We start from the raw sequence: 24,760 nt of genomic DNA, 5'->3' as shown, positions 1-24,760 counted from the left end.
TTGTTGCCGCAGAGCAGCTCATGATTCTCAAATCACATCCATGAAGAATAATACAGAGGTGACTCATTTCATCCACCTGGGACGAACCAATAACCCAGTACTGCAGGTTCCTCTCTTTCTCTTAACCCTCGTTTACCTCATCACTCTGACTGGGATCTGGGGATGATCATATTGATCCTGTTGGACTCTTGTCTCCACATTCCCATGTACTTTTTCCTCAGTAATCTGCCTCTGGTGGACTTTTGTTATCCCTCCACAGTCACTCCCAAGGTCATGGCTAGGCTTCTATGGAAGACAAGGTCCTCTATGATGCGTGTGCTGCCCAGATGTTCTTTTTTGCAGTCTTTCTTACTGTGTAAAATGACCTCTTGGCCTCAATGGCCTATGACCCCTATACAGCAGTGTACAATCCCTCCATTACATCACTACCTTGATAACAGGTGTGTGTGCTTTTCTGGCCACAACTACTACATCTGTAGTTTTATGAATGCTTCTTTTGACGTTGGAGGCATGTTCTATTTTCTGTCTGTAAGTGCGCCCTCTGATCCATCACTTTTTTATGCTATTCCTGTAGCCATGACTCTCTCTTGCTCTGATAGACACGTCAATGAGTTGACTCTTATCTTTGTAGTAAGCGTCAACATCCTTTTTGCTCTCCTGGTTTTCTTGATTTCTTACCTGTTCATATTTATCACTATCCTGAAGATCCCCTCAACGGAGGGACACCTGAAGGCTGTATCCACCTGTGCTTCTCACCTCACTACAGTCTCGGTCTTCTTTTTTTAAAGTTTATTTATTTTGAGAGAGAATGAGAGGGAGTGAGAGTGCGCGCGCATGAGCGGGGGAGGGGCAGAGAGAGAGGGAGAGAGAGAATCTCAAACAGGCTCCAAGCTGTCAGCGCAGAGCCTGATACAGGGCACGATCCCACAAACCACAAGATCATGACCTGAGCCAAAATCAAGAGCTGGTCGCTTAACCAACTGAGCCACCCAGGCGCCCCTACCATCTCCATCTTCTGTGGGATGGTCGCCTTTCAGGTACTCCCAGCCCAACGTCCAATCATTCTATGGACACAGACAAAATCCCATCTGCACTCTATACTATGGTCATCCGCTCCTGTCAGACCTTCTCCCAGCATTAACTCACAGTTTGCAGCCCACACTGTAGTTACTGCTGTGATACTTTCCTCTTCAAAACTGTCACTAAAAAAGACGATAGTATGCCCAGTTGCTTCAGTTGTATAATATCTGGATGAGAATAGCCCCGAGGACATTAAATATGTAATGATCATGCATGCCGTGAACCCTATTAATTATATGTGATTTTTTCATAGGTTTGCATTTTTTCCACCATACACCAATGCAAGGGTGTCCGTAAAACGTGGCTCAAACCCGTGAAGTGCATGTAAGGGTCCCCTGTGTGTACATATACATAAGAGCAGGAAATCTGTTGAAGGAGGTACCTAGAGCATGGCTAGTTTTTAACTTAAAAGGTAAAATAATTGTGGATCAGAATATAAATTGTTGTCCAACATGTTTTTATTTCTCTAGTTTAAAAAACATTCTAAAGGTCCAAAATGAAGAAAAACATTAAAGGAAAGAAAAAGAAAAGCTTTTGAATAAAGATATTTGGTTTTTCTTGGCGTACTTTTTTCAGAGCCATATAACATCCTAAAGGTGCTAATATTTATGTCTTGAATAAGTCGTTTGGTACAAAAAACTATGATTATGTGGTAACTTAAAAAAAATTTTTTTATGTTTTTATTTATTTTTGAGACAGAGAGAGACAGAGCATGAATGGGGGAGGGTCAGAGAGAGAGGGAGACACAGAATCGGAAACAGGCTCCAGGCTCTGAGCTGTCAGCACAGAGCCCGACGCGGGGCTCGAACTCCCGGACCGCGAGATCGTGACCTGAGCTGAAGTCAGACACTTAACCGACTGAGCCACCCACAGGCCCCTATCACGTGGTAACTTTTTTTTTTTTTTTTTTAAATTGTTTTTTTCAACGTTTATTTATTTTTGGGACAGAGAGAGACAGAGCATGAACGGGCGAGGGGCAGAGAGAGAGGGAGACACAGAATCGGAAACAGGCTCCAAGCTCTGAGCCATCAGCCCAGAGCCTGACGCGGGGCTCGAACTCACGGACCGCGAGATCGTGACCTGGCTGAAGTCGGACGCTTAACCGACTGCGCCACCCAGGCGCCCCACGTGGGAACTTTTAAAGTGAGAAGACCAGATATAAGAAAAGGGGACCAATTGACAATAAAGCAATTTCTCAATGTTTCTGCGTAGGACTACCAGCTTTTCAACTGCCTAAGATAAACGCACTGAGTAATGATGATGTGAGCTATTTTTCTCTCTGGAAATACTATGAAATGACTAGTGTCCCTCGCGCCAGGATACTTTCAGATGAGCGATGTCATGTCCTGCGGCACTCTTACTTGCTCCCTCCCCTTCCCTCACACTGAGTTCCCTGATGTCTCTGGACAAACCAAGCTCATTCCTACCTCAGGGCCTTTGTACTAGCTGTTGCCAATGGTCCAAAAGCTTCCTACTTCCCTCAGGTCTTTGCTTAAATGTTACCATATCATTGTCACCCCACCCCTCACGGACATGGTTTCCGACTCACTTTATTCTTCATGGTTCTCATCAGTACTCAACGATTTCTATTTATTTATTTGTTTGTGTATTTGTTTATTCATTTACCTATCTACTAGAAGGTTATGTTGCACAAAAAGAGCAGCTTTGTCTTCTGTACTAACAACTTCATCCCCAATACATAAATTATGGCCTGGTTCGTTCTTTCTCAAAAAAACATTTGTTAAATTAATAAGCAATAAAAAACAAACAATTGTTTGAATTTGACAGTAAATATACTTGAACCATTGATAATTATAGTTTATTGCCCATTAGATAATTCTTTAGAAGGCAATTTTAGAGCATTTCATGAGATGTGGCTTTTTCCCCCTATATTCTTTCACTCAATATCTGCATTTCACACTTCAGGAAAAATTAATTTTTAAAAATTACACTATCAGGTGGATCACATCAAACCATCTTAATTCTTTTCTGTTAGGAATTTCTCATCAAATGGAAAATAACACATGAAATAAACCTAGTTAGTACATCATAAAAAGACAAAAGATGAGACTATGGAAGTGTCCTTTTTTTTTTAATCTTTATTTTTGAGAGAGAGAGAGCATATGAGCAGGGGAGAGGCAGAGGTAGAGGTAGACACAGAATCTGAAGCAGGCTCCAGCCTCCAAACTGTCAGCACAGAGCCCGACATGGGGTTCGAACCCATGAACCATGGGATCATGACCTGAGCCAAAGTCAGACACTTAACCAACTGAGCCACCCAGGCACCCTTTTAAGAAGTTTCCTGGTTCAATTTGAAAAATTCTTTAATAAATAATGATTATTCATCTAACTCCAGTGATTCGAAACATCAACTGAAAATGTAAGAAAGATGTTTTACAACAATAAATGTAAACTACCTCAATATGCTAATAATTATGTATTTTATTTGGCTTTCTGTTGAGCTCGATTTTATTATAAAGGTACCCAAAGGAATTTTTATCCTTGTAAGCCTACCCTATCATTATATAATTAGAAGTGTTTAACTTCTCAAGACTTGCAAAACCATGTCTGAGTGTTCTACGAGGATCATGCTGGTGTTAGTGGGACAGAGTAGTGTCTCACAAATATCTGGCCCTAAAGTCTATGAAAATGGTGATTTCTCTTCTGGAGACATTTCTCAATTGTTACTTGAAATGTATTTTTTTTTTCTTTTGCTGTATGTTATTTGAGCATAGTTGATACACATTGTTACATTTGTTTCAGGTGTACAACACAGTGATTCAACCACTACATATGTTATGCTGTGCTCACAAGTGTACCTACATTCTGTCACCATGCAATGCTCTTATGATACTATTGACTGTATGTCCCATGCTGTACCTTTTATTCCCATGACTTATTCATCCTGTAAGTGGAAGTCTGCATCTCCCACTCCCCTCCACCCGTTTGCCCATCCCTCCCGTCCTCCTTTCCTATGGCGACCATCGGATTGTTCTTTGTATTTGTTAAGTTTGATTCTGCTTTTTGTTTGTTTATTGATTTGTTTTGCTTTTCATATTCCACATATAAGTGAAATCTTATAACATTTATCTTTCTCTATTTAACTTATTTCACTTAACATACTACCCTCTGGGTCCATCCATGTTGTCACAAGTGGTAAGATCTCTGGGAATGCAAGCTGGTGCAGCGACTCTGGAAAACAGTATGGAGGTGCCTCAAAAAACTAAAAATAGAACTACCCTATGATCCAGCAATTGCACTACTAGGTATTTATCCACGGGATACAAGTGTGCTGTTTCGAAGGGGCACATGCACCCCCATGTTTATAGCAGCACTATCAACAATAGCCGAAGTATGGAAAGAGCCCAAATGTCCATTGGTGGATGAATAGATAAAGAAGATGTGGTATATATATACGATGGAGTATTATTCAGCAATCAAAAAAAAAAAATGAAATCTTGCCATTTGCAACTATGTGGATGGAACTGGAGGGTATTATGCTAAGCGAAATTTGTCAGTCAGAGAAAGACAAATATCAGATGACTTCACTCATATGAATACTTTAAGAGACAAAACAGATGAGCCTTTGAAGAAGAAGGGAAGGGAAGCAAAAATAATATAAAAACAGGGAGGGGGACAAAACATAAAAGACTCATAAACATGGAGAGCAAACAGAGGGTTACCAGAGGGGGTGTGAAGGGGGATGAGCTAAATGGGTAAGGGGCATTAAGCAATCTACTCCCGAAATCATTGCTATACTATATGCTAATTTGGATGTAAACTTAAAAAAAGATAAAATTAAAAAAGGTGGTAAGATCTCATTCTTTTTTATGGGGGAATAATACTCCATTGTATGGACATACAACACCTTCTTTATCCATTTCTCTATCATAGATGCTTGGGTTGCTTTCATTTCTTGGTTATTGTAAATAATGCCGCATTTAACATAGGGGTGCATAGATCTTTTCTAATTAGTGTTTCCATTTATTGGGGGTAAATCCTTAGTAGTGGGATTATTGGATCACATGGTAAAGAAGAGAACCCCCAACCCCAATTCTTTGAACTGCTGTGGGGGTTTGGAGTGATGGCACTGAGGGACCAGGAGAATATTTATTAGCCCTGGAGCTTAAAAAAAAAGCTGTGCTTTAAAAGGGCAACTAGAATATGGACGTTCTAGCTGTAGTGCCCTGCCAAATAGCAAGGGAGCTGCTGGAACTCTTGGTCAGACAGGCTGGTGAGCACGAGTTCAGACCGCAGACAAGAGCGGGGTCCTGATACCATAGCAGGACTGCCCCTCAGCGGGACCTGAGCCCACACCAGCCCGGATGCCTGGGCACAGAAAAAAAAGCAGCTTTCATTTTTTTTTTTTAATATACAATTTATTGTCAAGGTAGCTAATATACAGTGTATATAGTGTGCTCTTGGCTTCGGGAGTGGATTCTCATGATTCATCACTTACATACAACACCCAGTGCTCATCCCAACAAGTGGCCTCCTCAATGCCCATCACCCATTTTCCCCCTCCCCTCCCCCGTCAACCCTCAGTTTGTTCTCTGTATTTAAGACTCTCTTATGGTTTGCCTCCTTCTCTGCTTGAAACTATTTCTTCCCCTTCCCTTCCCCCATGGTCTTCTGTTAAGTTTCTCAAATTCCACATAAGAGTGAAATCATATGATATCTGTCTTTCTCTGACCGACTTATTTCACTTAGCATAATACCCTCCAGTTCCATCCACGTTGTTGCAAATGGCAAGATTTCATTCTTTCTCGTTGCCAAGTAATATTCCATTGCATATATAAACTACATCTTCTTTATCCATTCATTGGCTGATGGACATTAGGGCTCTTTCCATAACTTGGCTATTGTTGAGAGTGCTGCTATAAACATTGGGGTACATGTGCCCCTATGAAGCAGCACTCCTGTATCATTTGGATAAATTCCTAGTAGTGCTATTGCTGGGTCATAGGATAGCTCTATTTTTAACTTTTTGAGAAACCTCCACACTGTTTTCCAGAGTGGCTACACCAGTTTGCATTCCCACCATTAAAAAGCTTCTTTTAAAGGAGCAATTAGCATATAAAAGAGCCAAACCTAGGCTTCCCACAAAGGCCTGGGGAGCTGCCCAAATCCCTTGAGGTTGGAGGGATTGGCAAGTGCCACGTAAATATCTTCAACTTCAAAAATGATTTTAGATTTCAAAATATTTGCTGAGATATTATAGACAAGTCCCATATACCTCTCACCCAGTTTCTCCCATTGGTAACATCTTATTTTATCTTAATACGTTTGTCAAAACTAAGAAACCAGCATTTATATATTATATTATCTAAAATTCAAGGATTTATTTAGATTATTGCTTTTCAACTAGTGTCACTTTGCTCTTACAGGGTCTGATCCAGGCTATAACATTGCATATATTGTCCTGTCCCCTTAGTCTCCTCTGATCTGTGACAGTGTCTCAGTCTTTCCTGGATTTTCACAACCTTAATAGGTTTGAGTATTGCTCAGGGATTTTGTAGATCTTTCAATTTATGTTTGTCTGATTTTTGGGTCATGGTTACACAGAGGGTCAGCGTTTGAGAAAGTAAGAAGTGCCGTTCTTATCACATCCTATCAAGGGACACATATTACCAACATGACTTGTCACTGAGTTCTTAACTTTAGTCACTGAGACAAGATATGTTGGCCAGGTTTTTCAGTATAATGCTACCTTTCTCCTCCTGCATTCTGTATATTTTAGAAACAAGTCACTAAGTTCAGGCCACACTCATGACAGAAGGGACTACACTCCACCTCTTAGGGGAAGGCTGACCATATTATTCGGGATTATTTTTATGAGAAAGATTTGGTTGTTTGTATACATCAGCATGGACTTTACATATACCTGCTTTGTGCTTTGGTGTACAATTTGTACTGTATTATTTATTTCATTATTCAGATCGCTGCATCTTTGGCCATTGGGGGCACTTCCAGTTTTACTCTTGTTTCCTTGTGAGATGCTCAATCTTCTATTTTCTGAGCTCCTTCTTAGCTTCGGGAACTACAAGGCACTCCAGGATCCTCTTGTGCTAGTCCAGTCCTAACCCAGTCATCAGCTCTTTCTTCAAAGAGTCCAGCTCACTCTCCATCGAAGCTCAAGTGACCCTAAATCCTCCAGCCTTCTTTCTTTTAACTGGAAAATGAAATAACAACTAGCTGCAGGGGGCTGAGGACCTTCCTAGACATTTTTGAGGCATATTTGAGTAGGGATTATGTGCGCATAAGTTTTCTTTGTTTCTCTCAGTTCTTGTTCCAAGTCCTTGCCTTTGTCTCACTTGTTTACAACACTTCAAGCACTACACCTCCTTCTATGCCTCCTCTCCTCCTGTGTCTACACTGCTTTTCCCCAAGGTGACATACACCACTCATTCTCCTTCATTCTTCCAGAGAACCAAATACACAGTAACCTTGTACTCAGACAACATGGAGGGGAAGTGAAGCCCAGAATGATGAACTGCTGCAAAGTAAGGATTTGATATAACTGACCCTCCAGTTCATAAAGCATCATCTACTGTCAAACATCTCCCAGTCAACTCTCTCCTAAAACCTTGGCTTCCCGCCATCTTGTTAAGCTCTGTCCGTCTTCTGTCTTCTCAAATTTGAGAGGTCAAAGGCTTATCTGTCTAGCTGCTCTGGGAAAAGACAATATGCATTTACTCCATCATACAGGTTGGGACAATACTTAGAAACTATGTAAAGCAAAGAAAAATCATGGACTAGATTGTAGAGTATACCGTTATGAGATTTGTCACCCCACCATCCAACCAAAACCACTCAAAGTCATCCACCAACTTCATATCACTATGACGTATTGCCAGTTCTAAGTCTTGACATTGTTTAATCTACCAGCAGATTTGACACGTCTGTGCCCTACTGATGCATTTCTCATCACTTGGTTTCCAGGACACCACTCACCTTTGTTGGCTCCTCATCTCTTTGGCCTTTCATTGAGAAAGTTCCAGGTGTTGGTCCTTGAAACACTTTGCTTCTCTCTACCTACATTCTCTTACCTATGTTCTCATTCTTACGGCCTAAATGCCATCCACATGATAAAAACTCAAATTTATATCTCCGTTCCAGTGCTAAGCCTTTCTGGTGATATCTGAGAGGCATCTCAAGCTTTCTATGCCCCAAGTGAAATTCATGCTCTCTTCTCATCCAAACCTCCTGCTATCATGCTTTCCATACCTTACATGGTAGTCATCCTATCTTTCTAGTTGCTTAGGCAGCTAGGCTACCATTTTTCTCACCCTCCACATCCAACACATCATCATATCATGTCATCTCATTATTTCAAACATAATACAAACAATCTGGGCAACTTGGAAGAATATAATACAATGTATTATTAGGAGGAAAAAAACAGGCAATTAAACAAATAGAATATAATTTCAGAGATTTATTTAAATCTATGGAGAAGACGAGAGCAGATAATAGATAAACTATTTTAGATGGTGTGGTCAAGAAAGGGACTCTTAAGGGAGCACCTGGGTGGCTCAGTCAGTTGAGCATCCGACTTTGGCTCAGGTCATGATCTCACAGTCCGTGTGTTCGAGTCCCACGTCGGGCTCTGTGTTAACAGCTCAGAGCCTGGAGCCAGTTTCAGATTCTGTGTCTCCCTCTCTCTCTGACCCTCCCCCATTCATGCTCTGTCTCTCTGTGTCTCAAGAATAAATAAAATGTTAAAAAAAATTTTTTTAAAAGAAAAGGACTCTTAAGGAAGATAAAACTAGCCATTCAGATTCAAGTACATGTGCATGATGGAATGTTGGTTTTCCTCAAAAAACATTTTTTCTTCTTCCAGAGTATTGGGATTTCAGCTAAGCTCATTAAGTTTCAGCTATAGATTAAATTTTGAAGTTGGCTTCGCTGGTCGTTTTTGTGGCCTCATGACTGAATCTTTGCGAATGGAATGTACTCAGAAATAATGCAGGCACCTACTATATCACTTTCTTGAAAATAAATTATTTTTCCTTCAACTTATATCTTCCCCCTTTCCTGCAGATAAAATAGTTGTGATGAGGGCAGACTTTGAACACTCTAGAAGACAGTAGGGTTATGTGGACTGAACTTGGTCCCAGATGAGCCAGACGCAACATGTCCAGATGATTCATTTTCAACCTGCTACATTAGCTTCCAAATAAATTACTATTTGAGAATAAATTCCTATTGTATTTAAGCCACTAAATTTTGATGTAGCAGTTTAACCTAATTTCTAGTTGTGGTAGATTAACTCTGGGCACAAATTCTTTGCAGCTGTTTTCTTCAAGAGGTGGAGTCTTTCTTCATGCTTGCATTGGGGCCAACCTTGACATCATTGATTAGGATAATGTAGAGAAAATGAGTGAGTTAGGAGTCTGATCTTCAAGAAGTCATTCAGCTTTATTTTTACACTGAAAATATTATTTAAGAAAGCTGGTCCATCCTGCTTTCACATCCTGAAAGAGCATGAGGAGAAGAAAGTAACTAGAAGCAACAGTTAGAAACATTTGAGTAAGGTCATCTTTGAACATTTCAGCTCAGCTGACCATCCAGAAGACCTGTAACTTCACGAATGAGCCTGTGTGAAAGCAGCAAAGAACTGTCTCACCAACTACAGCATTATGAGACATAATAATAAACTGTTGTTTTAAGCCACTAGGCATTATAATATTTTTGCTACACAACAATAGATAACTGATTAACTATTCAGTTTTTATAATCTTTCTAATTAGTCTATGGGTTGAACAGAATCTTCATTTTCTTAGTGACTTTCCTGAAAGCATTATTTACCTCTTTATTCCTTAGACTGTAGACAATAGGGTTCAACATGGGGACTATTATTGTATAGAACACAGATGCCATTTGGTCATTGTCCATAGAATGACTAGAACTGGGTTGTAAGTACATGAACATGACAGCTCCATAGAAGAGGGTGACTGCAGTGAGGTGTGAGGCACAGGTGGAGAAGGCTTTCTTCCGTCCCTCGGCTGAGCACATCCTCAGGATGGCAATGAATATTAACAGATAAGAGGTCAAGATTACTATCAGGGCAAAACAGACATTGAAAGCTGCTAAGATAAAGAGCACAATCTCATTTGTGTAGGTATCAGAGCAGGAAAGCGCCAGGATTGGAGGGATATCACAGAAAAAGTGATGGACCACATTGGAATGGCAGAAGGAGAGGCTGAAGGTGAATCCAGTGTGGATGGCAGATTCAATAAAACCCCAGACATAGCAGCCTACTGCCATTTGAGCACACAAGCTGGTGGTCACAGTGGTGGTATAATGTAAGGGCTTACATACCGCTGCATGCCGATCATAAGCCATGACAGCTAGCAGGAAACAGTCTACGCTGGCAAAACCCACAAAGAAGAACATCTGAGCAGCACATCCACCATAGGAGATGATTTTATCCCCTGTTAGAAACACAGCCATCACCTTGGGAGTAACAGCTGAGGAGTAAACACAGTCTACCAGAGAGAGGTTACTGAGAAAAATATACATGGGAGTGTGGAGACAGGAGTCCAACAGAATCAACATGATCATCCCAAGATTTCCAATGAGAGTGGTGAGATAAATGAGAGTAAATGTTATGAAGAGAAAGATTTGCAGTTCTGGGTTGTCAGTCAGTCCCAAGAGTCTAAACTCATTCACCTTGGTGCTGTTCTCCATGGATACTATTTTGACATTGTGGTTCACCTATGAAAACAAGAAGGCAAGATGGATAAAATACTTATGCATGGAAAATGGCTCACAGCTCTCCCATGTCACCCAAATGACATGAGCAGACCATGATACCATTACCAGTGCAGACTTCCCAGCAACCACAAGACTGGCATATTCCGACCTCCACCTTTCAATATGTAAGGGTACACACATATTCATCAGCTCTTGACCCCCACTGAGATATTCCAAATAACCAGTCAGTTATCTTCAAAATGGCCATTGCTTATTTTCACGTGGGTTGAAGGCTTTTGTGACCCTCATTCTACCCATTGGAAAGGCAACATCAATGTTTCTGAGCTTCATTTTCTTCATCTGAAAAAGTTAAGTGGGCATGGTGTTTCCAACTTGTACTATATTACAAGATTCTTTTAAAATGGTAGTTTGAAAACAACACAAGTAGGGGCGCCTGGGTGGCGCAGTCGGTTGAGCGTCCGACTTTGGCCAGGTCACGATCTCACGGTCCGTGAGTTCGAGCCCCGCGTCAGGCTCTGGGCTGATGGCTCGGAGCCTGGAGCCTGTTTCCGATTCTGTGTCTCCCTCTCTCTCTGCCCCTCCCCCGTTCATGCTCTGTCTCTCTCTGTCCCAAAAATAAATAAACGTTGAAAAAAAAAATTAAAAAAAAAAAAAAAAAAGAAAACAACACAAGTATTTCAAGAGGCAGCATATTGGGCTGGTGAAGAACGTGGTCTCTGGGTTACCTGTCTTGTATTCAAATCCTGGCATTTCCACTTGCCAGCCGGGTAACCCGGGGCAAGTCATGGCCTTTCCGTACGTCAGTTTCAAACAAAAGTGACAATAACAGTACTTCACAAGGTTGTTTGGACAATTGAACAAGTTGACATGTTTGAATTACCCAAAATACCGCCTAATAGTGTGCAATACATCATAAGTTTTACCATTATTAAATAAATAATATTATTAGCAATATGTATATAAGACTGTTGAAAAAATAACAGAAATATTGGAATCACACTACTAAAGAAACATGTGGGTAAGTGACCTCATATCTTAAATTCAAATCTATTTAAACAAACATACCATTTTTTTAAATATTAAAAACAGGGGTACCTGGGTGGCTCAGTCTGTTAAGCGTCTGACTTCAGCTCAGGTCATGATCTCGTGGTTCGTGAGTTCGAGCCCCGCATCAGGCTCTGTGCTGACAGCTTGGAGCCTGGAGCCTGCTTCAGATTCTGTGTCTCCCTCTCTCTCTGGCCCTTCCCATCTCAAGCTCTGTCTCTCTTTCTCAAAATAAATAAACATTAAAAAATTTAAATATTAAAAACAAAAAACTGGGGACTGACCATGAGGATTGATAAGAGGTACAAATGTTGAGATGCCATCTTTCATGGCGTGACTTCTGCAAGAGGCATCTACTGAAGGTTGTACCAATTATTTCAGCCAACTGGATAATTTCATCATAAAACCGGCTCCACAATGCTCAGAATCCAAGCTATCTATCTGGTCAACCCTGATAAAGTCTTTGACAAAGAATCCCTTAATGCCAGAATTATTCAGCCCTGGCTCTCTTTCCCTCACACTCCACATGTAGACCATGAGCACAACTGGTTATCTCTACCTTCAAAATATATCCCTAATTCATGTGCTTGTCACCATCTCCCATGCACCTGCTCTAGGCCACTCCATCATTTAGGTCATGTGTGCTAAGAACTCAGGCCCACAGTGGGTCACTGGGAAAGGTAAGAAGAAGAAATCTTTTTTTTTTAATTTTTTTTTTCAACCTTTATTTATTTTTGGGACAGAGAGAGACAGAGCATGAACGGGGGAGGGTCAGAGAGAGAGGGAGACACAGAATCGGAAACAGGCTCCAGGCTCTGAGCCATCAGCCCAGAGCCCGATGCGGGGCTCGAACTCACGGACCGCGAGATCGTGACCTGGCTGAAGTTGGACACTTAACCGACTGCGCCACCCAGGCGCCCCAAGAAGAAGAAATCTGAGGTGAGATGCAGATGTAGGAGATGAAAGGAAATGAGAGCCAAGGAGTAGATACTAAAGGATGCTGAAATTTTGTCTTTTCAATTAGATAGCAAATGTGTCCTATAGGCCATGTCTTTTTAATGCTAACAACAATAATGTCAGCAATAATGAGTAGCCAGGCACTACCACTACTTGCCCACAAAAGTCTAAAACTTTTGATCAAGGGTCTCTAAATAACCTGTGCAAAGTTGCACGTGAGACTGTGTTTTAAGAGCACAGGACTAGGTACCACATACGTGCATAGTTAACTGCCTCAGTAAACAGTTCATTCTGAGATTCACTCATTTATCCTTGTATTCATTTATTAATCTTTTCACCTATCCCCTCAACAAACACGTACTGAGTGTCCACCAGTGTCTAAGTGCTCTCCTAAGAGCAGGGATGTTAAATGATGAGAAAAATACCATCTGCTACTATTTGGCAAAAATCGCCATTTTCCTAATCACTGAAGGTTGTTGTAACATCTAGCCTCCAGATGAGCAGCCTGGAAGTGTGAGAATATTAAAACCTGGGATGTTAAACTCTGAAAAATCCATGGGAAGGTGTTGTCCTTGTAACTTTATGTAGCAAGTCTTCTAATACCACAATCTAAGCAGACCAGAGAATGGAGCTAAATACTTACCTTGCCCTTCAAGGAAGGTGACACAACTTCACTTATGATCTTCACATTGCTAGTGCCACTCAAAAAGAAAGAAAGCATCTTGTTGATCTCCTTTCTTAATGTCTGGTTACAAAGATTGAATTTCTCTAGAGGCAGGGAGATATATAAAGAACAGGTAATTACAAGGTGAGGATTACAAAATATTCTCCAACCTGTCACATAGGGAGGCTGCCATGAGGAAAAATAGGAGAAAGTCTCTGAACGGACTCTACCAAGTACTGAGCAACTCCAAGAAAGAATCATCATACCCACTGTAGACAACATTTTAGCTTGGGGGTTATCCCTGCTCATTGTTGCAGGCTCAGAGTGATGTGCCCGAGAAATAAGGCCACTTAGTTTACTTGGACAAACTTTGACATTCAGATTCATAAAAAGAGCATCAAAGAGCCTTTGGCACATAGACGGTTCCCTCTAAAATGGTGTTGGGATGCCTGGGTAGCTCAGTGGGTTGAGCAGCCAACTCTTGATTTTGGCTCAGGTCATGATCTCACTGTTGTAGGATCGAGCCCCATGTTGGGCTCAGCAGCGAGTGTGGAGCCAGCTTGGGATTCTCTCTCCCCTCTCTCTCTGTCCCTCCCCTGAACGTACTCTCTCTCTCTCTCTCTCTCTCTCTCTTTCTCTCTCTCTCTCTCAAAATAAATAAAAAAGCTTTTAAAATAAAATAAAATGATGCCAATAGAGCAATGTTGGGATGTTAGAAGCCAATGATGGAGAACGAGAAGGATTTATACATACATGAAATTCTCAGGAGAGTAGGTACCCAAGGGAGAAAACACAGCCTCTGACTCAATTCATGTGGAGAAGAAGCAATTAGAGACCCAGCCTACTTTGTTAAGGCATATGTATTTACATTACTTGGGATTGTTTCTTTTTGATAGTGCAAACATCTTCAGAAGAGAATTCAGAAGTAACTTTCCTGATGGCAATCAGACAGATTCACGAGAGAGGTCATGGAAACCAGGCTGGGGCCTTACAGGGCTTTTGTTGTCCCAGAGCCACACAACTTCCTAAAATTCATGTGAGGAGGATTACAGGTTATATAATCCTCTGCACTTCAGTTCCATCATTTATAAAATGGAGACAAAGGGGGCGCCTGGGTGACTCCGTCGGTTGAGCGTCCAACTTAGGCTCAGGTAATGATCTCACAGTTGGTGAGTTGGAGCCACGAATCAGCTCACTGCTGTCAGCGCAGAACCCACTTTGGATCCTCTGTCCCCCTCTCTCTCTGCCCCTCCCCCACTCACACACACACACTCTCTCTCTCAAAAGTAAATAAATATTTAAAAAACAAAAATAAAAATATAAAAAATAATGGAGATAATAGTGCCTACTTCATACACTTGTTATGAGAAGCATATAAATTAATATTTACATGTTTTAAAAACAAAGCCTGGTACATAGTAAACCGTCACCAAACACTATAAAAAATAATTGCGAAGTCTTACTTTTTTGTGAGGGAACCTCCATTCATTTCTGAAAGTATCCGTTGTCTCTAAAAGACATAATTTATCCCTTACAGGCCTTAGGAGTCACTGTGAGTTCATTCCAAAGACACTACCACAGTGGGATTGAAGTGTGTGTAAATAATTAGCAAACTGAGAAGTCAGACATAGAGGAATTCAAATAGCTGCTTAAACTGACAAAGCAGGGTAACAAAGAATTCATCTGTAGCATATTCAGTTTGGCTACTGACTTCAGACAAAGTTGAATAACCTGGGACTCAACAAAAAAATACCAGATCTCTTTCTACATAGAAACTATAACATGGCCACTGGAAGCTGAGATATGATATTTTCCTGGATGCCCTTTACCCAAAACCTTCCTATTTTTTGGTAATTGCCCACAACGTGAAACGTGGTGGGAAACTATACAGCACTATGTTCACGAGACTTTCTAGAGAAGACTCCGAAGGTGGTATGCGTGCAAATCCTGGTTCTGCCCGAACTTTCCTGGAACTTGGGCAAGTTAAGTAATGTCCCTAAGCATCAGTGTCCTCATAAGTAATATGAGAATAACACTAGTACCTACTTATCAAGTTGTCATGAGGTTTAAATTTGTTAAGATAAGCCAAGCACTAAGAGCACTGTCAATGGGCTTGTAAGCTGTATATTTGAGAGCTGTTATTGTCATTTCACTTACCATGCTCACAGCTCAGCCAGTAGCAAAAGAACTTATTTCAGCCAAAGGGATGCAATGAATAATGTACAGAAAGAAGTTAGCATAGTTAGAATTTATTTACAGTAGGTGTTGTAGCATGTGACATTAGCAAGGGCTCAACAGTTGTGATAATGGCAGCCATCGAGAGTAGTGTCTAGGGCAGAAAGGGTGGATGCACGAGAGGAACTATGTTCACGAAACTGTTCCAGGGGTCTTTTCTTGCCTGTGTTTCCTGCCTTCTGGATTTCTATGTTTAACACTGATTTTCTTGACTTAAATTATCCAATACTCCCCCTTGGTTTTGTGAGCACACCTTTATTCTTCTAATAAATCTTTTTAATACTTAAGTGAACCAGAGTTGATTTCTATTGTGTACATCCAAGATCACCTCTCTCCCCCACATATGACCCATATTTATGTGATAGTCAGGGATGGTCACCGTGGAGGGAGTCTAACCAGGAAAAGCAGATAGCCACTACCACTTTTGTTCAAGCTCCTGAGTTGTATTGTCTTACCTTTTAACTCCCAACTGGACCATGATGAGACCCCTTGACACAACATGGCAAACATCAAGAATCTTAAATTACAGATGTTATATGTTAACTAATGGGAATAGCTGACATGCTTCTTTGTCTCTCCTTACTCTTATTATCTTGGCCTACTTACTCAACAGTGTTGTATCAACTTCGTTCTAGCAGAGGAATATTCCAACTCATTTGGCTGGGAGTGAAAATAAAAATAAATGCCATGAAGGAGGAGCATATTTGGATCAGTTCTCAGGTTTCCCAACTCAGCAAAATGTAAACACAACTTATAATAGGTTATTTTACCAGCAAATGACAAAAAATATAAGCAGAGGTAGGGAGAGTACCCTAATCCTAACACCAGATAAATTCATTACCACCAAGGAACGCTACAAACAAACATTTCTCATGAACATAGATACAAAATTCCTCAACAAAATATTGCCAAGCTGAATCCAGCAGTGTATAAAAAGAATTATACACAATGACTAACTGGTGATTACTTCAGGTATGCAAGGCTGAGCCAACATTTGAAAATCAATTGATGTAATCAACCGTATCAATATGCCAATGAATAAAATTAAACATGATCATATCAATTGCTGCAGAAAAAGCAGCTGACAAAATCCAACATCCATTCATGATGAAAATTGTCAGTGAACTAGGAATAAAGAAAAACAAATCACGCATAGCAAGTGGGAAAGACTGGAAAGAACCAAATTAGAGTCAGACATATTTATCTCCTTACAGGTATAAATGGATATAGATATGTAAATAAACCTAAATTCATATATGTGTATATATCCTGGTTTTGTCTTCTAAGATCACCTAGAAGAGCTATCTCAGTAGCAATGAGCCTACCCAGCTCCTGGATCTTATTTTCTAAATATTATTCTCTAATAAATGGAAGCAGGGCTCTTTGGAGAAATAACTGATTCTATGACTGGATCAGGGTCAATGCAAGAGGAATCTGAGCATCTTGCAATGCTCCAACACAAAGAGGTATTCAAAACTAAAAGGATGGGGGCATGTCGAAAGGAAACAAGACAAATGACCAAACAGGGAACAATTTGAGCAAAAAAAAAAAAAATAACATAACATTGAATTATAACCCAAAGTATACAAGAAAGATGTGATCCCATACTGACATACACAAATGATTGAAATAAATGATAAAAGAGAGACAGATTTTCCCTTCAAAGAGTTTGAAAGAATTTATTTATATATTCCCCTCTACTCCTGGAGGTGAACTTTAGCCCCCCACTGGCTGGGGTCTAAAGTAGTCTTCATGACTTACAAGAAATAGAATATGAAAAAGGGAGAAAGTGGCTTCACGCTGGCAACGTGACAAAACTCTCTTGGCCAGGTGATTGAAGGTAATAAATCGCAGTGTGCCAAGTCATGGTGTGAACACGTAGCCCTGACGTAACGTGATGAAAGGGAAAGTCCTATTTTGACGTAAAATCCATATTCCTTACCTAACCATGACCCAAAACACCCAAAACCAAACAACTGCACATTGAAAGCCACTCTACAAATTATCTGACTAGTACCCCTCAAAACAGTCCAAGTCATGAGAGGTGAGGGAAGACTGAGACGCTGTCACAGGCCAGAGGAAGCTAAGGAGCCATGACAACTCAATTCAATGTGGATCCTGAATAACAGCCTGGAAGAGAAAAGGACGTTACTGGAAAAAACAAAAATGGTAAAACCCAAGTAAAATCTGAAGTTTAGATAACAGTGATGCCCAGGTTGGCTGCTTAGTTTTGATAAAAAGTACCAGGCTAAAGCAAGACATTAATAGACAAAACTAGAGCAGGGGTATATGGGGTATACAGGAACTGACAGGAATATGTCTAAGTTTTTGAAAATTTAGAATATTCTAGAATTCAAAAAAAATTTCAAAATAAAAAAAAATAATAAAATGGTTTCAGCAGGAGACACATTACTGTTTTCATAGCCCTCAGACCCAGAAGGGAATGTATATTAGTATACCACTATTATCTGCATGATTACCTTAAGGCATTCAAGCACAGTTTTATAAATCTTGAGATGTTGAATGCTTCCGATTACATAGAGATGGAAAGAGAAGACACAGATGCAAATACCCTTGGGTAACTTTGTTATAGCTAACTGGAGAACCAAAATCAAATAATTACATTTCACACTGGGATATGGAATGCAGGTTATGTTTACATTCAAAATAGATGTTTACAATCATTGGAGTTAATTGTACATTCAGCATATGTGAAGTAATCTTCCAAATCAGATCAGATATTAAAATTTTAATAGTTTCTTATTTTAGGTCTTTTTACAGTTTACTAAATAGAATTTGTTTTATTGTGTTACCTGCCACTTAATAAGACAATTCCTAAGGGAAAAATATGAGATGGTTTCGGATGGCAATGGGTTCCAAAACATCCTTACATCCAAAATTGGGAGTCCAAGCACTGAGTGAGATTATAGGTAAAAATATTCCACACAGCAGGAAAGCAGCCATGTCTCTTGAAGCGTTCTAAATGATACTTAGAATGATTATTTATTTGTGATGTGATATAATTATCAGTGGCTCAAAGATCCAACATATTGACATAATGTACTCACAACAGAATTAGTTCATCCATTTCGCAAAAACATCTTGAGCCAGACACATTAATAGGTACCAGGGATAGAGCTGTGAACATAGTAGATGAAACCAGAACTCTTGGGGAGTTTACAGTTTAGTTAGCAGATATATATAGATGAACAGGCAAACAGATAAAAATTAGTGTTAATAAGAACTATGAAGAAGAGACGAGGCTGAGGTGAGGTCCATAAGGAGCCAAGTGGCCGTTTTATAAAGGGAGTCATGCCCATAGGATAGGTAACGTTTAAGGAGAGGCCTGAAGGAAGCAAGGGAACCTTCCAAGCAAAGGAAACAGCAAGCACAAAGGTCCTGAAGTAGGAGCATGCGTGGAGTTGTTAAGGAGTAACAAGAAAATCAGTGTTAATGATGTGGAGTCCATGAGTGGGAGAGTGATACCAGATGGTACAGATCAACTAAAGTCTAAATGAATGAAGGACCATAACCATTTCAAAGCATTTACAGAGAAGGTGTGATTTGTTATTCTTAGTGCATTATTTTTATTACATGTGAGGAGTTGGTAGTCATATACACATAAGTGGAACAAGACCTGTATTATCTCTTCAGTGTTCTTCTCCTCTGATCAATTTATCTTTTTGAAAATTATCATATGAACATGCTGTTTCTACATAATGACTCGGTCAAGGTGAAAATATCAATTCATTTACATGCTATACTTATGGAGCTTTCCATAAAATGTAATGCCTTAAAAAATACATACCTTCATTTGAAAAACTACTAGAGTACTTTTTTCTGCATTTGGGACTCTTAGAACAATTTTTCAAGCCAATAAATAATATGATTTGATATAAATTTATATGCTGATACCTCAATTGATTTTTTAGATTATTTTTTTCATCAAACATTAGCCACACTATATATACTTCTTTGACAAATTTCCTCCTCCCACATGCAGGTGTGTAAATGGAACTCTTGTGTTACTTTTATTCACAGGCTTGTGTACACCCCCATTCTCATGTAGGTTTATGTTGCATGTAGGTTTATATAATGCACATGGAACATATGAATGAATCAAATGTGATTAACCATAAGATGCCGAGGAATAAACCTAACCAAAGAGGTAAAAGATCTGTACACTGAAAACTACAGAAAGCTTATGAAAGAAATTGAAGAAGACACAAAGAAATGGAAAAGCATTCCATGCTTATGGATTGGAAGAAGAAATATTGTTAAAATGTCTATATTACTCAAAGAAATCTGCACATTTAATGCAATCCCCATCAAATAACACCAGCATATTTCACAGATCTAGAACAAACAATTCTAAAAATTGTATGGAACCACGAAAGACCCTGAATAGCCAAAGCAATCCAGAAAAAGAAAAGCAAAGCTGAAGGCATCACAATTCCAGACTTCAAGTTATATTGCAAAGCTGTAGTCATCAAGACATGATGGTACTAGCACATAAACAGACACATTGATCAATGGAACAGATAGAAAATCCAGAAATGGACCCACAACTACATGGTCAACTCATCTTTAACAAAGCAAGAAAGAATATCCAGTGGAAAAAAAGTCTCTTCAACAAATGGTGTTGGGAAAACTGGACAGTGACATGCAGAAGAATGAAAGTAGACCACTTTCTTACACCATTCACAAAAATAAATTCAAAATGGGTGAAAGACCTAAATGTGAGACAGGAAACCATCAAAATCCTGGAAGAGAATACAGGCAGCAACCTCTTTGACATTGGCTGTAGCATCTCCTTATTAGACACATCGCCGGAGGCAAGGACACAAAAACAAATGTGAACTCTTGGGACCTCATCAAGATAAAAAGCTTCTGCACAGTGAAGGAAACAATCAACAAAACTAAAAGGCAGCCTACAGAATGGGAAAGGATATTTGCAGATGACATATCTGATTAATACTTATTTTATTTTATTTATTTATTTATTTATTTATTTATTTATTTATTTATTACTTTCGGTTTCATTAATTTTCTTCATTTTTTTCTGTTTTGTAACTTTTATTTATTTGTGTATTTTATTTATTTATTTATTTATTTATTTATTTATTTATTTTAATATAATTTATTGTCAAATTGGCTAACATACAGTGTGTAAAACGTGCTCTTGGTTTTTGGGATAGATTCCCGTGGTTCATCACTGACATACAACATCCAGTGCCCATCCCAACAAGTGCCCTCTTCAGTGCCCGTCATTCATTTTCCCTTCTCCTCCACCACCCCCCTATCAACCCTCAGTTTCTTCTCTGTATTTAAGAGTCTCATGGTTTGCTTCCTTCCCTCTCTGTAACTATTTTTCCTTTCCTTCCCCCATGGTCTTCTGTTAAGTTTCTCAAGATCCACATATGAGTGAAAACATTTGATATCTTTCTCTGGCTGACTTACTTCACTTAGCATAATACCTTCCAGTTCCATCCACATTGCTGCAAATGGCATGATTCATCCTTTCTCATTGCCAAGTAGTATTCCATTGTATATATAAACCATAAAAGACCCTGAACAGCCAAAGTACTATTGAAAAAGAAAAAATACTGATTTGTAAATGACGTCTTCCAAATATCTAAGCTCACTGTGAGCTCTTACAGTTAAGCTATTACATTCATGTTAACAATATTTACTCTTTAATCAAAAATATACTTTTGAAGAGATGCAGACATCACTCTAGGAAATAAAGTACAGTGTGACCCATGACAGGGAACACTGTGCCAGGAGGATCTAAGAAGGTTAAACTAGCGGGGAGGGTGGGAGGATGGGGGCGCCTGGATGGGTCAGTAGGCTAAGCATCAAACTTTGGCTCAGGCCATGATCCTATGGTTCATGAATTCAAACCCTGCATCAGGCTGTCTGCTGTCAGCACAGAGCCTGCTTCAGATCCCCTGTCTCCATCTCTCTCTGCCCCTCCTCTGCTCACGCTCTTTCTCTCTCCCTCTTTCAAAAGTAAATATTTACTTTTTTTTTTTAAAAAAGGAACTTAAGCCGGGTTATTGTGGATCCTACATCATTAAAACACTAACACTGGAGGCAGTTTTGTCTTGTCTGTGTCTATGGGATGCCTGGAGGTTGACTATAAGTTATGTGAAGATGACTGTCCTGTAGAAGATGACACTGCACGGTGCACTGCAGGGTGCCTGGGTGGCTCAGTTGGCTAAGTGTGGGCCTTCAGCTCAGGTCATGATCTCACAGTTTGGGAGTTCAAGTCCTGCATTAGGCTCTCTGCTGTCGGTGGGGAGCTCGCTTCATATCCCTCTCTCTGCCCCTCCTGTCACACGTGCTCTTTCTGTCTCTCTCTCTTCCTGTCTGTCTTTCTCTCTCTTTCTAAAAAAAATAAATAAACAATTAGTATCCAAAATCTATAAAGAACTTATCAAACTCAACACCCAAAAATCAAGTAATCCAGTGAAGAAATGGGAAAAAGACAGGAACAGACATTTTCAAAAGAAGACATTCCGATGGCTAACAGACACATGAAAAGATGCTCAGCATCACTCATCACCAGGGAAATACAAATCAAAACCACAATGAGCTACCACCTCACACCTGTTAGAATGGCTAAAATTAATAACGCAGGAAACAACAGATGTCGGTGAGGATGTGGAGAAAGAGGAATACTTTTGCACTGTTGGTGGGAATGCAAACTGGTGCAGCCACTCTGGAAAACAGTATGGAGGTTCCTCAAAACTTAAAGATCGAGCTACCCTATGACCCAGCAATTGCACTACAAGGCATTAATCCACGGGATACAGGTGTGCTGTTTCAAAGCGGCACATGCACCCCCCAATGTCTATAGTAACGCCATCAACAATAGCCAAAGTATGGAAAGAGCCCAAATGTCCATCGACTGATGAATGGATAAAGAAGATGTGGCATATAGGTACAATGGAACACTACTCAGCCATGAAAAAGAATGAAATCTTGCCATTTATAACAATTTGGATGGAACTAGAGTGTATTACGCTGAGCGAAATAAGTCCGTCATAAAAAGACAAATATCATATGACTTCACTCATATGTGGGATTTAAGAAACAAAACAGATGAACACACGGGAAGAGAAGGAAAAATAAGATAAAAACAGAGAGGGAGGCAAACATAAGAGACTCTCAAATACAGAGAACAAACTGATGGTTGCTGGAGGCGTATTGGCTGGGGCAATGGGCTAAATGGGTGATGGGCTTTAAGGAGGGCACTTGTTGAGATGAGCACTAGGTGTTATATGTAAGTGATGAATCACTAAATTCTACTCCTGAAACCATTATTACACTATATGTTAACTACCTTGGATTTAAATAAAATAATAAATAAATAAATAAATAAATAAATAAATAAATAAATAATAACATTTAAAAATAAAGTAAAAAATATAAATGAAAAGAAGATGACACTGCAGAGATGAGGGAAGCTCAGGTGGAAAAGGTGTGCTGGCGCCCCCTAGAGGAGAGCATACTCAAAACGGTGCTAATTCTGAGCCAGCCGAAAAACGAGGTAACCAGAACAAAAAAAGACATCGAAGCCTTGCCTGCACAGAAGCAAGAACCAGCTCACTGGTCGGTTTATGAAAGCAACAGGGGGCCATGACTGACTGCTTGCTTTCTCAGAAGAAGTGATGAGCCATATCAGACTCACAAAAAGAAAGATTTAGGGTGAATTCTGGCCTTCAGGAAACCCACAGACCTCCGCAGTCTGTGGCCAGATGACCAAGCACGTGGGCTGTCCTGGCGGGGTACAGTGTGGAGGTTTACACACTGCTGCCCAGCCGCCACAGGACATCGATGGCCCGTCAGCTCCTCACCACCATCCTTTGTTCCAGTGACAACTGAAAACTTGTCTTTTATTTCACCGACATCAGACCGGTTCTGAGAATACAGAACTAAATGTGATAGCACCTTTGTCCTCAAAGAGTTCACAGTTAAACAGTACAGCTATGCTTATAAATGTAAACGTATATCTATATAATATATAACATATTAAATATACATAACAAGTATTAATATTTATAAAAATATATAACTGGATATATTCCAATTTATTAATAGTTAATGATGCAGCTGATAAATATGTTTATACATTAAATATATACTTAATACGTGTTTGGGTAGATAAAGGAGGATGACAATACAGAAAAGGAAGAGGAAGAAGGAGTGGGAAGAGGAAGAGAAGAAAAAGAACATATTTATTGAATAGCTATTCTCTGTCATGCGCTGTGCTAAGTGCTCTCTGCTCTCTCACCCAGCAAAATAGGCATTATTTACCTTCAGGAGAAGCTCAGAGGATTTTAGTAAGTTTTCTTAGATCAGCAAATTTGGTTGGAACAGGCTTTTCTCTTTTTCTCCAGAACTTATGCTAATGTTAATTGTCCTAGCCACGGTAGTTATGTTTAGAAGCTGAGTGGGGATTAATGTTAAATATTTGTGGAACTAAATTGTCTTGTAGACATTTGACAGTATTTCTTGTCATATGTCCCCCTTCTTCTCGCCAAACAGCCTGCAGATTGTCTTATGGGAATCTTTTTATATTGGTTTGTATAAATAACGCCGCTGCTATACAAGGAAACTGCAGAAATCACAGTGACTTAAACATAGAGATTTTTCTTGCTCGTATTCTGTTCAGTTAGTTGTTCTATGGGATCTTATACAGTGATTCAGCAATCCAGCTCTTTTCATTTAGTGGCTCCACACCCCTATGGCCTGGATCCTCTATCCAGCAGGTGATGATGGAAGAGAGAATAAGCAGACGGTCACCTGGGAGGTTTCTCGGGCCAGACTTGGAATTGACACATGTGACTTATGCTCACTTTCATTGACAAGAATACAATGACGTGACTTCAACTAATTGCATGTGGGTTGAGAAATTAGTACAGTTATGTGCTCAAGAGGAAAAAGAAAATGGTTTGGCGCAGAAAGAACAAGTTTCTCCCACTGTAATGTTTACGATCATCAAATATCCATTTCACTCCCTCCGCCCCCATGGAACATATTATCTACTGTCGC

The 24,760-nt window shown here is 39.8% G+C and overlaps 1 protein-coding gene and 1 pseudogene across 1 annotated transcript; one reads left to right on the top strand and one right to left on the bottom strand.

Annotated features, from left to right (window-relative positions):
- The first annotated feature begins 37 nt into the window (after window positions 1-37).
- LOC112865080 (olfactory receptor 5B2-like) lies at window positions 38-7,557 on the top strand (annotated as a pseudogene).
- Window positions 7,558-9,834: 2,277 nt separating this feature from the next.
- On the bottom strand, window positions 9,835-10,776 carry LOC112865079 (olfactory receptor 5B2-like). Its single transcript, XM_025928111.1, has one exon. The coding sequence runs from the start codon at window positions 10,771-10,773 to the stop codon at window positions 9,835-9,837; it is 939 nt and encodes a 312-aa protein (XP_025783896.1). The 5' UTR covers window positions 10,774-10,776.
- Between the last annotated feature and the right edge of the window lie 13,984 nt (window positions 10,777-24,760).

This window comes from Puma concolor, chromosome D1 (assembly GCF_028749965.1).
Source record: "Puma concolor isolate L17-30 chromosome D1, mPumCon1.1.hap2, whole genome shotgun sequence".
NCBI lineage: Eukaryota > Metazoa > Chordata > Mammalia > Carnivora > Felidae > Puma > Puma concolor.
This window is presented reverse-complemented; position numbering and strand designations above follow the sequence as displayed.

Coding starts and splice junctions, on each gene's coding strand:
- LOC112865079 (XM_025928111.1), bottom strand. CDS start 10,773: ATGGAGAACAGCACCAAGGTGAATGAGTTTAGACTCTTGGGACTGACT.